The sequence below is a fragment of the Bombina bombina genome, chromosome 2 (genome assembly GCF_027579735.1).
Source record: "Bombina bombina isolate aBomBom1 chromosome 2, aBomBom1.pri, whole genome shotgun sequence".
Classification (NCBI taxonomy): Eukaryota; Metazoa; Chordata; class Amphibia; order Anura; family Bombinatoridae; genus Bombina; species Bombina bombina.
In genome coordinates, this window is record NC_069500.1 from 482,954,637 (window position 1) to 482,967,881 (window position 13,245).

Here is a 13,245-nt window from a genome sequence, read left to right on the forward strand (position 1 = left end):
CTCATCTACATGTAGTAGAAAGCCAAACCAGTACTGAAACGAGAATCAGTAGAGGTAATGGTATATAAGAGTATATAGTCGATCTGAAAAGGGAGGTAAGAGATGAATCTCTACGACCGATAACAGAGAACCTATGAAATAGATCCCGTAGAAGGAGATCATTGAATTCAAATAGGCAATACTCTCTTCACATCCCTCTGACATTCAGAGAGGAAAACCGGGCTCCAGCCTGCTGCGAAGCGCATATCAACGTAGAATCTAGCACAAACTTACTTCACCACCTCCACGGGAGGCAAAGTTTGTAAAACTGATTTATGGGTGTGGTGAGGGGTGTATTTATAGGCATTTTGAGGTTTGGGAAACTTTGCCCCTCCTGGTAGGAATGTATATCCCATACGTCACTAGTTCATGGACTCTTGCTAATTACATGAAAGAAATGAATACCCAAGCTGGGGAGTCCGCAAAATTTTTTTAGGGAGGGAAAGGTAGGGAAGGCAGTCCTTAATACTAGGCACCACTGTTTGAAAAATATCAAATCTGTAAAATTTTGTGAAAGTATGTAATGAGCACCAAGTAGCAGCCTTACATACCTGTTCAACTGAAGCCTCATTCTTAAAGGCCCAGAACCAAGACACCACACGAGTAGAAAGTATCATAATCTGAGAACGAGGCTGCTAGCCCGCATCAATATAGACCATGTGAATTTAAGTTCTGAGTCAAAAGGAAAGGGTAACAGCTGTGGCTTACTGACCCTTGCGATTACTGAAATGCAGGATAAACAAAGATGACAAAAATCCTTGCTAGCATGAAGATAGAATTTCAAAGCTCTAACCACATCCAGATTATTTAACAGCCTCTCCTCAGAGGAAGGAGGATTGGGACAATTTCTTGATTAATATTGTAAGCAGAAAAAAATCTTAGGTTAAAAAAACAAAACAAAAAAAAACAAATAACTTTTTGTCTGCAGTACAGCCCTATCTGGACACAACATATGACTGATCACATTGAAGGGCAGACAATTCAGATACTTTACGAGCAGAGGAAATAGCTAACAGAAACAACACTTTCCATGTTAATAACTTAGTATCTATAGAATGCATAGGCTTAAACGGAGACTGTTAAAGAACTCTAAGAACAAGATTAATGCAACAAAACAGTAAGGGCTGAAATCTAACCCATAAGAACTGGCCGACAGGTCCTTCTCTAAACCATCCTGTAGAAACTTGAGGGTACGCAGTCTTCACCTTGTGCCAAGGGATCCCACGGTCCACGCACCAAGATAGATAAGCTCTCCACACCTTGTAGCAATTACGTCAGGTAACTGGCTTTCTAGCCTGAACCAGGTTATCAACCACCGCCTCAAAGAATCCCCTCTGGGGAAAAACATTCAGCAGTAAGCCTCAGATAATGTGGATGGCTAATATTTGGCATTGCATTATGTCTCTGCCCATTTAAGGATGTGGGACACCTCTCACATTGCGAGAGAACTGCAAGTTGTGCCCTGGGTATTGACATAGGCCACTGAAGTGATGTTGTCTGATTGAAATAAAATAAAACAGAAGGAACGCAATTGGGGACATGACTGAAGAGCGTTGAAGATGGCCCTTAGTTTCAGAATGTTGATTGTAAGGATCACTTCCTCTGGGCACCAGGTGCTCTGAGCTTTCAGAGAACACACAGCACCCCAGCCTGATAAACTCGCATTTGTTGTTTAGATTGAGCCACCGAAGGCAGAGGTGTGGCTTGAAGTAGAATCTGATGATCATCCCCAGAAAATTCACTCTCGTTTTGGGGGCAAGAACTTTTTTCAAGTTTTAACTACCAGTCATGTGTCCAAAGATACCAGAGAAACTTTTCTGTGTGCAATGTTGCTAAATGTAAAGATGGCCCCTGAACCAAGATGTCATCCAAGTATGGTGCAACGGCGATCCCCTGTAGTCCGACTAAAGCAAGGAGGTTCCCTAGAACTTTTTGTAAAGCTCCTGGGAGCCGTAGCTAAACCAAATTGAAAAGCTATGAATTGGAAATGCTTGTCCAGGAACGCAAATCATAGATACTGGTGATGTTCTCGGTGGATTGGAATGTGAAGATATGAATCCTTCAAATCTATGGTGGTCATAAATTGACCCTCTTAAACGAGAGGAAGAATTGACCTGATGGTCTCCATTTTGAAGGAAGGTACCCTTTAAAAATGTGTTGAGGCACTTCAGGTCTAAGATGAAACAAAAGGTTCCCTCTGTTTTGGAAACAATGAATAGGTATGACTAAACCCCTTCTCCCCTCTAAGACATAGGTACGGGAACAAAAACCCCTATAGATACCAGATAGTCTACACAGCATAGGAAGGCTGTTCATTTATCCAGCTTCCACGAGATCCTTGAAAGTAGGAACCTGCTCCATGGAGGGCGAGATCAGAAACCTATTTTGTATCCTTGAGATATGTTCAGAACCCAAGGGTCCTGAACGGACTGAGCCCAAACTTCATGGAACCAAGAAAACCTGCCCCACGACGGTGCTGACCATTCATGATGGCTTACCTGGGGGTTGATATCTTAGGCTGCTTGTTCTTGCACCACACCGGGTTCAGCTTCCAGGTACTCCTGGGCATCTCAGACATGGTCGTTTAAGTATTCACTTGTGTCTTGTTCTTACAAAAGTAGCAAAAATGTCCATTAGATTTCTTCCCCTTTAGAATTAGCTTAGGAATCGTCAACTTCAGAAACCTGCATATGGCTGACCACTGCAGCTCCCATAGAAATGCTTGTCCTAGACTCAGAGGAACCATGCTTAACCTCCTCCTTGCAACCAGTATTCTGATTTTCATGCCCCCTCTTTAAGAGGTAAATGTCTCTACCTTCAGAATTTGCTACCATTCCATCGGCACATGCCTAATTGCATTCAACACATTCTTTTCAGTCAGCTGTGGAATGCAATTACCTCATACTGAGCATGCTTAGTTAGAGGGTATGAAAATCGGATGAGTATAAAAAACAGATAGAACACCGGCATAGCACTCAGGACAGCAGAAACCGCAGACTGTAATTGGGCTGCGAAGCCATGAGGAAAAACAACCAACCTCTGAATGAGGAACGGTGTCCCAGGGGACAGCATGTGTAGGGATAGGAGCCACAGTCTGGGGTTGTAGTACTGGGATATCAGGGCAAACTGATATCTGCGATTGTGTAGAGCAACCAGGATTAGGCTGAGATGGCGGGGATACCTGGGCCCCCTGAATTAGACTGCAGGACAGAAGTATGGCATAAACTACACAATTCAGCAGGAAAACACACTGTGCTTAACCTGCAAAGCATACATTTATTAGCCTCAAATAAAAAAGTAGGGCAAATCCCCTCCTGACTAAGTTCAGGATTGGAATCTTCCATATTGATCTGAGTATAGACAAAAAAGTAGCAGCCAATATTATAATGAAATCCGTAAAACCCGTAGAACAGAGATATTAAATCCCCAATGTTGCCCACAAGTTAATACTTCGAATTGGAATGCCTCACCACCTCCATGAGAAGCTCTACTCTCCCACGCTGCTGTTCTGTTGCAAAACTGTATCGGCACACATGGCACGTTGGGAGAAAGAGGCTGAGGCACGAAAGGCACAAAAAAAAAAAATGCCGGCAACGTAAGAAAGGCTCCCCTCGTTCATCCAAAATGCCCAGTGCTGCTAGAATTATGTTCTAAAGGCACCGATACCAGTTGGGCACTGCGCTGTTGATCTGACAAAAAATTCTCCCCTTGGAGAGCATGCAAAAACATAATTTATGTAAGAATTTACCTGATAAATTAATTTCTTTCATATTGGCAAGAGTCCATGAGCTAGTGACATATGGGATATACAATCCTACCAGGAGGGGCAAAGTTTCCCAAACCTCAAAATGCCTATAAATACACCCCTTGCCACACCCACAATTCAGTTTAACGAATAGCCAAGAAGTGGGGTGATAAAGCGAAAAGGAAAGAGGTAGCCGTAGCCTTATGACCTCTCCGCTTACCAGAATAAACAACAAACAATGAAGATGCTTGACGGAAATCTTTAGTTGCTTGTAAGTAGAACTTTAAAGCACGAACCACATCAAGATTGTGCAACAGATGTTCCTTCTTTGAAGAAGGATTAGGACACAGTGAAGGAACAACAATCTCTTGATTGATATTCTTATAAGAAACAACCTTAGGAAGAAACCCAGGTTTGATACGCAAAACCACCTTATCCGCGTGGAAAATAAGATAAAGGGAATCACACTGTAAAGCATATCGCTCAGAAACTCTTGGAGCCGAAGCGATAACTACTAAAAACAAAACTTTCCAAGATAGAAGCTTAATATCCAGGGAATGCATAGGTTCAAACGGAACCCCTTGAAGAACTTTAAAAACTAAATTTAGGCTCCATGGCGGAGCAACAGGTTTAAATACAGGCTTGATTCTGACCAAAGCCTGACTAAATGCTCGAACGTCTGGGACATTGGCCAGACGTATGTGTAGAAGAATAGACAAAGCAGATATTTGTCCTTATAAGGAACTAACTGATAATCCCTTCTCCAAACCTTCTTGGAGAAAAGACAATATTCTAGGAATCCAAATCCTACTCCACGAGTAACCTTTGGATTCACACCAATAAAGATATTTGCGCCAAATCTTATGATAGATCTTCCTGATGACAGGCTTTCTAGCCTGAATCAGGGTATCAATGACCGACTCAGAGAAACCATGCTTTGATAGAATCAGGTGTTCAATCTCCAAGCAGTCAGACGAAGAGAAGTTAGATTTGGATGCGTGAACAGACCTTCGATTAGAAGGTCCTGCCTCATTGGCAGAGTCCATGGTAGAACTGAGGACATGTCCACTAGGTCTGCATACCAAATCCTGCGTGGCCACGCAGGTGCTATCAGAATCACCAAAGCTCTCTCCTGCTTTATTCTGGCAACCAGGACGTAGGAGAGGAAATACATAGGCCAGATTGAAGGACCAAGGCACTGCTAGAGCATCTATCAGTACCGCCTTGGGATCCCGGGACATGGACCCGTAACTAGAAAGTTTGGTATTCTGACGGGACGCCATCAGATCCAATTCTGGTGTGCCCCATAGCTGAATGAGCAGGGCAAATACCTTCGGATGGAGTTCCCACTCCCCCAGATGAAAAGTCTAACGACTTAGGAAATCCACCTCCCAGATCTCTACTCCTGGGATGTGGATTGCTGAGAGATGGCAAGAGTGATCCTCTGCCCATCGGATTATTTTGGTTACCTCCATCATCGCTAGAGAACTCCCTGTTCCTACTTGATGATTGACATAAGCTACAGTCGTGATGTTGTCCGCCTAATATCGCTCTCAGTTCTAGAATATTTATCGGGAGAAGAGATTCCTCCCAAGACCATAAGCCCTGTGCTATCAGGGAGTTCCAGACTGCATCCCAGCCTAGCAGGCTGGTATCTGTCGTTAGAATGAGCAACTCTGGCCTGCGGAAACACATTCCCTGAGAAAGGTGGTCCTGAGACAACCACCAGAGAAGAGAATCTCTGGTCTCCTGGTCCAGATGCAGTTGAGGAGACAAATCTGCATAATCCCCATTCCACTGTTTGAGCATGCATAGATGTAGTGGTCTGAGGTGTAGGCGGGCAAAAGGAACTATGTCCATTGCCGCTAACATGAGTCCGATTACCTCCATATACTGATCCACTGATGGCCGAGGAATGGAATGAAGAGCTCGGCAAGTGGTTAAGAGCTTTGATTTTCTGACCGCCATTAGAAATATTTTCATTTCTACCGAGTCTATCAGAGTCCCTAGGAAGGAAACTCTTATAAGAGGGAAGAGAGAACTCTTTTTTTATGTTCACCGTCCACCCGTGCGATCTCAGAAAAGCCAACACAATGTCTGTGTGAGACTTGGATAGCTGGAAAGTTGACGCCTGAAATAAGATATCGTCTAGATAAGGCGCCACTACTGTGCCCCATGGTCGTAGAACCGTCAGAAGCGACCCTAGCACCCTTGTAAAAATTCTGTGAATAGGGATGTGTAGATATGCATCCTTTAAGTCCACGGTGTTCATATATTGACCCTCCTGGATCAGAGGTAGAATAGACCGAATAGTCTCCATCTTGAATGATGGAACTTTGAGGACCTTGTTTAGAATTCTGAGATCCAAGATTGATCTGAAAGCTCCCTCTTTTTTGGAAACCACAAACAGGTTTGAGTAAAAACCTAGCCCCTGTTCCTCTTTTGGGACTGGTCGGATCACCCCCATGGTATGTAGGTCTTCTACACAGAGTAAGAACGCCTCTCTCTTTGTCTGTTTACAGACAATTGAGAAATGTGAAAAGTCCCCCTTGGAAGAGAGCCTTTGAATTCAAGAAAATATCCCTGGGACACAATTTCTAAAACCCAGGGAACGTGAACATCTCTTGCCTGAGCGAAGAGAGAGAGTCTGCCCCCTACTAGATCCGGTCCTGGATCAGGGGCTACCCCTTCATGCTGTCTTAGAGGCAGCTATAGTCTTTTTGACCTGTTTACACTTGTTCCAAGCCTGGTTAGGTCTCCAGACTGACCTGGATTGGGCAAAATTCCCCTCTTGCTTTGCAGCAGAGGAAGCTGAAGCGGGACCACTCTTGAAATTCCAAAAGGAACGAAAATTATCTTGTTTGGTCCTCATCTTATTTGATCTATCCTGAGGGAGGGCAAGGCCTTTCCCTCCAGTGATGCCTGAAATAATCTCTTTCAGTTCAGGCCCGAACAGGGTCTTTCCTTTGAAAGGGATGTTCAAAAATTTAGTTTTAGAGGACACATCAGCAGACCAGGATTTATGCCATAACGCCCTGCGTGCTAAGATGGCAAAACCTGAATTATTTGCCGCTAATTTAGCCAGTTAAAAAACGGCATCTGTAATAAAAGAATTAGCCAATTTAAGGGCCTTAATTCTGTCCAAAATTTCTTCTAATGGAGTCTCCATCTGAAGAGCCTCTTCTAGAGCCTCAATCCAGAAAGCAGCTGCAGTAGTTGCAGGAACAATGCACGCAATAGGTTGAAGAAGAAAACCTTGATGAACAAAAATTTTCTTCAGGAGACCCTCTAATTTTTTATCCATAGGATCTTTGAAAGCACAACTGACTTCAATAGGTAAAGTTGTACGCTTAGACAGAGTAGAAATAGCTCCCTCCACCTTAGGAACTGTCTGCCATGAGTCCCGCATGGTGTCAGATATGGGAAACATTTTCTTAAAAACAGGAGGGGGAATGAACGGAATACCTGGTCTATCCCACTCCTTAGCAATAATATTCACAATCCTCTTAGGGACTGGAAAAAAAACCATCAGTGTAAACAGGAACCTCTAAGTATTTATCCATCTTACACAATCTCTCTGGGACCACTATAGGGTCACAATCATCTAGAGCCGCTAATACCTCCCTGAGCAATAAGCGGAGGTGTTCAAGCTTAAATTTAAAGGCCGTCATATCAGAATCTGTCTGAGGAAGCGTCTTTCCTGAATCAGAAATTTCTCCCTCAGATAACAAATCCCTCACCCCTACCTCAGAGCATTGTGAGGGCATATCAGATACGGCTACTAAAGCGTCAGCATTTTTCCTTAACCCAGAGCTGTCCCGCTTTCTTTGTAAACCAGGCAGTCAGGATAAAACCTCTGTGAGGGTTGTATTCATAACTGTGGCCTTGTCTTGTAAAATAAATTAATTCAACGCACTAGAGGTATTTGGCGTCACTTGTGCGGGCGTTACTGGTTGTGACACTTGGGGAGAGCTAGATGGCGAAACCCTCATTTACTTCTGACTGAGAATCATCTATTGCTCTATTTCTAAGTGCTAATATATGTTCTTTATAGTTTATAGACATATCAGTACAATTGGGACACATTCTAAGAGGGGGTACCACAATGGCTTCCAAACATATTGAACAAGGATTTTCCTTGGTGTCAGACATGTTAAACAGGCTAGTAATGTAACAAGCATGCTTGGAAAACACTGTAATCAAAGTAAATAACACTTAGAAATAAAACGGTACTGTGCCTTTAAGAGAAAAAAGCTGCACAAATTCTGCAAAACAGTGTAAAAAAGCAGTAAACACAACAAAATTTTTACAGTAGTATATTACAGCCTTAGTAACTTTGCACAGCTATGCAAATAAACAATTAACCCCTTAATGGCAAAACCGGATTGAAAAAACATCAAAACCGGTAAAAAAGACTTTCAGCACTTTGCCACAGCTCTGCTGTGGCTCCTACCTGCCCTTCAGAACAATTTGTGGGGGAAAAAACTTCTTTAACAGCCCTCAAACATGGCAGGAACCTCTGGAGAAGCAGTTAGGAGTCTCAGAGGAAAAGAAACTGCACAACTGAGGCACGAAAATAGGCCCCTCCCACCTCACTCAATGTTTTGAGGCCTAACAGACAAACACTAGAGTGTCTCTAAATTAACCATGTGGGTTAGAAAACTCAAAAAACAAGCCACAATGACCCCTTTAGTCCCTTCAAAAAAAACGTTATAATTGCATCATTCACTGAATAAACAAAAAGGTTTTTACCAGTGTCACCAGTAACTAATGAGCCCTTCGTGCAAGCTGAAATTCCTATCCAAGTGTCTGAATACAGCTTACCCTTCCCTCATGGGGATATTGACAGCCTTTTCTAGAAATAACAAAGTCTGTCTAGAAAAAAATAGACTGAACATACCTTAATGCAGTTTAGCATGCAAACTGTTCCCCCAACTGAAGTTTTCCTGTACTCTTCAGCCCTTGTGAGAACAGCAGTGGATCTTAGTTACAAAATGCTAAGATCATCATCCTCCTTGCAGAAATCTTCATCCCTTTTCTGCCAGAGAGTAAATAGTACACACCGGTACCATTTAAAAATAAACTTTTGCTTGAGAAAATAAAAACCTAACATTTTTGTCACCACTCTCCTCTTGCCCTTCCTAGCAGTTAAGCAGGCAGAGAGAATGACTGGGGGTGGAGCTATATAGGCAGCTCTGCTGTGGGTGCTCTCTCTGCCACTTCCTGTAGGGGAGGAGAATATCCCACAAGTAAGGATGAATCTGTGGACTCGATACATCTTACAAGAGAAATCTGTCTGCTCAGGAAATCTGCTTCCCAGTTGTTTCATGGAATGTTGATTAATTTCCCATCCATGGGCAAGTAGATTGGACAAGATCTCTTGAAAGAGAGTTTGAATGAAGTAAGGGTGACAACTGAACCATATATTGTCCAGAAAAACACCCTTGCAATACCCCAAGACCTAAAAGTCAATTTAGGATGACGAAAACTCAAACTTGAGAAGATCCCAAATCAAGGGAATAATAAAACCTTCAGGTCTATGTTCGATATGAACAGGCCCCTTAAAACAAAGGGTCAAAATCTGTGTTACTTGAGGTAATCACCTAGACCCCGTTCCCAAACGGACTGGAACTATCACTCCCAGAGAGGAAGATCCTGAACCCCGTTCAAGGAATGCCTCTCATCATACCTGGATTGCAGATACTCTAGAAAGAGAAATCTGCCCCTGGGAGGAAATCTTAGATTGGACTCAAAAAGGCATGACTGACCCTGCAGAAAGAGAAAAGAGAAGCTTTCTTTTAGTCTTACTCTCTTGACGTAAGATAGGAAAACCTTTTTTGTACCCTTAAAGTCAGAGGATAATTCTGCTAGCAAGTCCAAACAAGGTCTCATCCTTAAAAGGAGACGCCCGGAGCGTGGATTTGGAGGAAACAAAGTATTGAACCTGTAACTGCAGAACAATAAAGACTAGGTTGTACCACTAAATCACAGGTAGGCTTCTCAGCTGACCGAGAATTCAGCCACAATGCCTGGCGGCTAGTACAGCAAGTTTAATAAGACAAGACATTGCTCTAAATGAACAATCAAACCTCCAGCTTCTTATCCATGGATCCGTAAAGGATCAGCTACCCTCCATATGGATCAAAATGCTCTGAGCCGTAGTAAAAAAGATCTCTTCTACTTAGGGCACCAAGCATTTTAATGGGGTCAACAACCGGAAAATCCAGGAGACAGGGAGAAAGATATCCCTAGCTTCTCCTACACCTGTGAAAATTTTCATAGCATGATGTCTCGAAACATTTCCGCAAAGGAAAGATCATAGAAATGATCAAGTTTACAAAACTTCCAAGGATAGACAAGAACAGTGATATTGATGTCATCCAAATAGCTAAAACCTCCTTTAACAGTACACGAGGTGTGAAGCACACATCTGAAGATGACATCAGCATCAAATGAAGGAATTATACTACCCGAATCTGAGATTTTACCCTCAGAAGCAACCAGCAAATCCTCCTCACCAGACTTAGGAGAGAGAGAGGCCTGTGTAGAAAAATGTGGAGCAGAAACTTTACTATCTAAAAAAAACTTTAATGTCCTCTTGCATTTTCCCTGTAGGTAAGGAAAAACAGATAAAGCCGCAGATAATGTAGAGGATACCTGAGCTGCAAAATCTGTAGGCAAATACACTTCTCCAGGAGATTGAAAGGAACCGCAGGGCACGCCAATGAGGCTTGGGACGTGAAAGGAAAAAGCTGTGGCATTGCCTGAACAGCATCATCCTAAGAGACATTGATCTCAGGGATAAACAATCTATCAAACTGTCCAAAATTTGTGTCACAGAGAATAACTATGTTCCTGTTAAATAATTATAAACCTGTCAGAAAAGGTATGAGTCAAACCTGAAACAGCAGCAGCTCATAGGCTGAAAATGACACCCAAACATCTAACATAAGAAGATTACCACTAAACTTCAGTGGCACTAAAGATAGCTCTGTTAAGCAGTGCCTAATCAGCAATAACAAGAGCTGTGCGACTTGTAGGAAATCTAGTCAGAGAGCCCTAAGTCTTAATGCCTGCAGCATGTATTCGTCTCTGTAACAGAAAAACATAGCACCACTATGAGATAAAACATCCCCCACAGAAAAACCACACTTAACACATCACTCCGTTCTAACGGAGACAAAGTGGGCGTGGCCAAAGGCAGGCTCAGAGAGATACAAAATTGGTGCTTCTCCTCCCCAAACGAAGAAGAAGAAGAAAGGCGGGACTTACCCAGTCACGCAGGAGCTATTTCTAGCATAGCACACAAGTCAGAACGGAAATGAAGCGCGCAACTAACCCCTCGCTTCATTCTGTCAGCCGACATAGCAGTATAACACACTCAGGAATCAGCGTGACAATAAAACATTTTCAGAGACATTTTTAGTCAACTCCCTTTAAGAGAAGACCCCGATTACCTCATGAAGCCCATAATGGTGTCGCTCATTGCATTTATTAAAGAGCACGCTCATAATAGTGATTGAAATCAACAGAGAATAGCGAAAATGTGCCTGACAGTCTTAGTAGCTGACTCTGTCGCAAGAAATAAGATTAGTAATCCTTTTCTGAAACAATAATGCTAACAAGCCCACACCACATTAGATTCACGCATGAATCATAAACTGCAATTAACCCCTAATGAGCCAAAATATAATCCAATAATCAGGGTAAGAATCAACCCCTAATCTCCTGGTCACCAGTGCCTGCTGCCTGCCTAAAATATCCTGCCCATGGATATGGAGATATATATATATATATATATATACTGCCATATCTTTGCACCCAGGCTGTCGGCATCTGGTGGGTTAAGCTGGAAGATATATATATACCAGAATAATGCAGTCTATTCTTTCAAAAGTGCAAGTTGCCAAAACAAAGAAAACCGAGCACTTACCTGCATCTAGCTGTTCGGCAGGAGGACAGCCTACCCAATATGAGAGGATGCCACTCCTCACAAAGACCTGTAGAAAAAAGAAAGAACAGAGTAAACATACTCAGTCTCTCTTTATTAGATCAGCAACAATGTTAGGAAAACGCAGCAAGGCTAACCTCACAAGTTCCCAACTGCTTTAAAGCCGCCATTACTCTACTGAAGACATTAACGTAGACTACAGCTATAACCAGAACACAGGAAAGATCAGAGCAAACCTACTCTGGCTTTCAAAATAATAAAATCTTGCTTGAAGCTAAAGAAATCTATTTTTCTTCAGACACCAAAACTTCACCTCCTCCACTGACAGAGGCAAAGAGAATGACTGGGGATTGTGGGAAGGGAAGTGACATTTAAAAACTTTGCTGTAGTGCTCTTTGCCTCCTCCTGCTGGTCATGAGTGATATTCCAAACAGTAATTGATGATTCCACGGACTCACCGTATCATAGAAAAGAAACCAGGTTTTTCAACAGATCAGAATGTCCTTAGATATGAAACCCTGTGAAAATACATTTTTACTAAGGATCTAAAGTCTAGAAGTGAAATACAACTACTGAAGATATAAGGGGAGGTATACATAACCATGAAAATGATTACTGTTGCTCACCACTGTTTAAATACAAATAAAAAAAAAAAACATTAAAAATATACACAATTCAGGGCTTCAATACTCACCAGGTCTTCATCCTCTGAGTTATCAAAAAGGTTATCCAGGTCATTGATAGAGGGAGCCAGATCTGTGACTTGTGTGAGGCTGGCGGCAACCCCCCGGTCCTGCCGCGGGTCTGTTGAATACAGGTACACTAATAAATACCCCAGAAAGACATTACATATACATAATTATAAATCTAGGATTCCAACTCCTTATTAACCTCATTAATAAAGGATAATGGATTATTGAATACTAACAAATAAATTAATACTTTTGCTGTTAGCAAACGAGTCAGATACTTTCATATCTGTGTAAGAGCCCATGGACAGTTTTAAACCAACTCCACTGGTAACCAGCTTAGAATCCAGAGTAGTCTCTCTCTCCTACATGGCAATAAGAACTAAGAGTGCACTACAATTAACATAAATGTATGTACTTGGATTAAGTCAAACTAGTTATCAGATATTATCCTACCACATCCTTTTAGAGATACATTCACAAGTCCTCAGGTCATAAACTTTATCAAAGATTTGGTCACCATGTCTAGCTGCCCGATTAAAAAAATAAATAAAAAAAATACGGTCTGTATTTTTGTTTACCTGATTTTGACGAGGGGCTAAAAATGGACATTGCATCTTTCCCCTCAGGCACTGGTACAGTGTGTTCTGCTGTTGAAACATCTTTTTCAAACCCTTCATCAACCTAAAAAGAAAACACTTAGTTAACATTTTGGAAAAACATAATTTATGCTTACCTGATAAATTTATTTCTCTTGTAGTGTATCCAGTCCACGGATCATCCATTACTTGTGGGATATTCTCCTTCCCAACAGGAAGTTG

General features: G+C 42.1%; 1 protein-coding gene across 1 annotated transcript in view; it reads right to left on the reverse strand.

The window, feature by feature from the left end:
* Positions 1-13,245, reverse strand: part of MED13L (mediator complex subunit 13L) — a 944,653-nt gene that overhangs the window by 307,392 nt on the left and 624,016 nt on the right. The window contains 2 exon segments of the mRNA XM_053702159.1: positions 12,430-12,539; positions 13,006-13,108. Of these exon segments, the coding sequence (XP_053558134.1) occupies positions 12,430-12,539; positions 13,006-13,108 (213 nt within the window).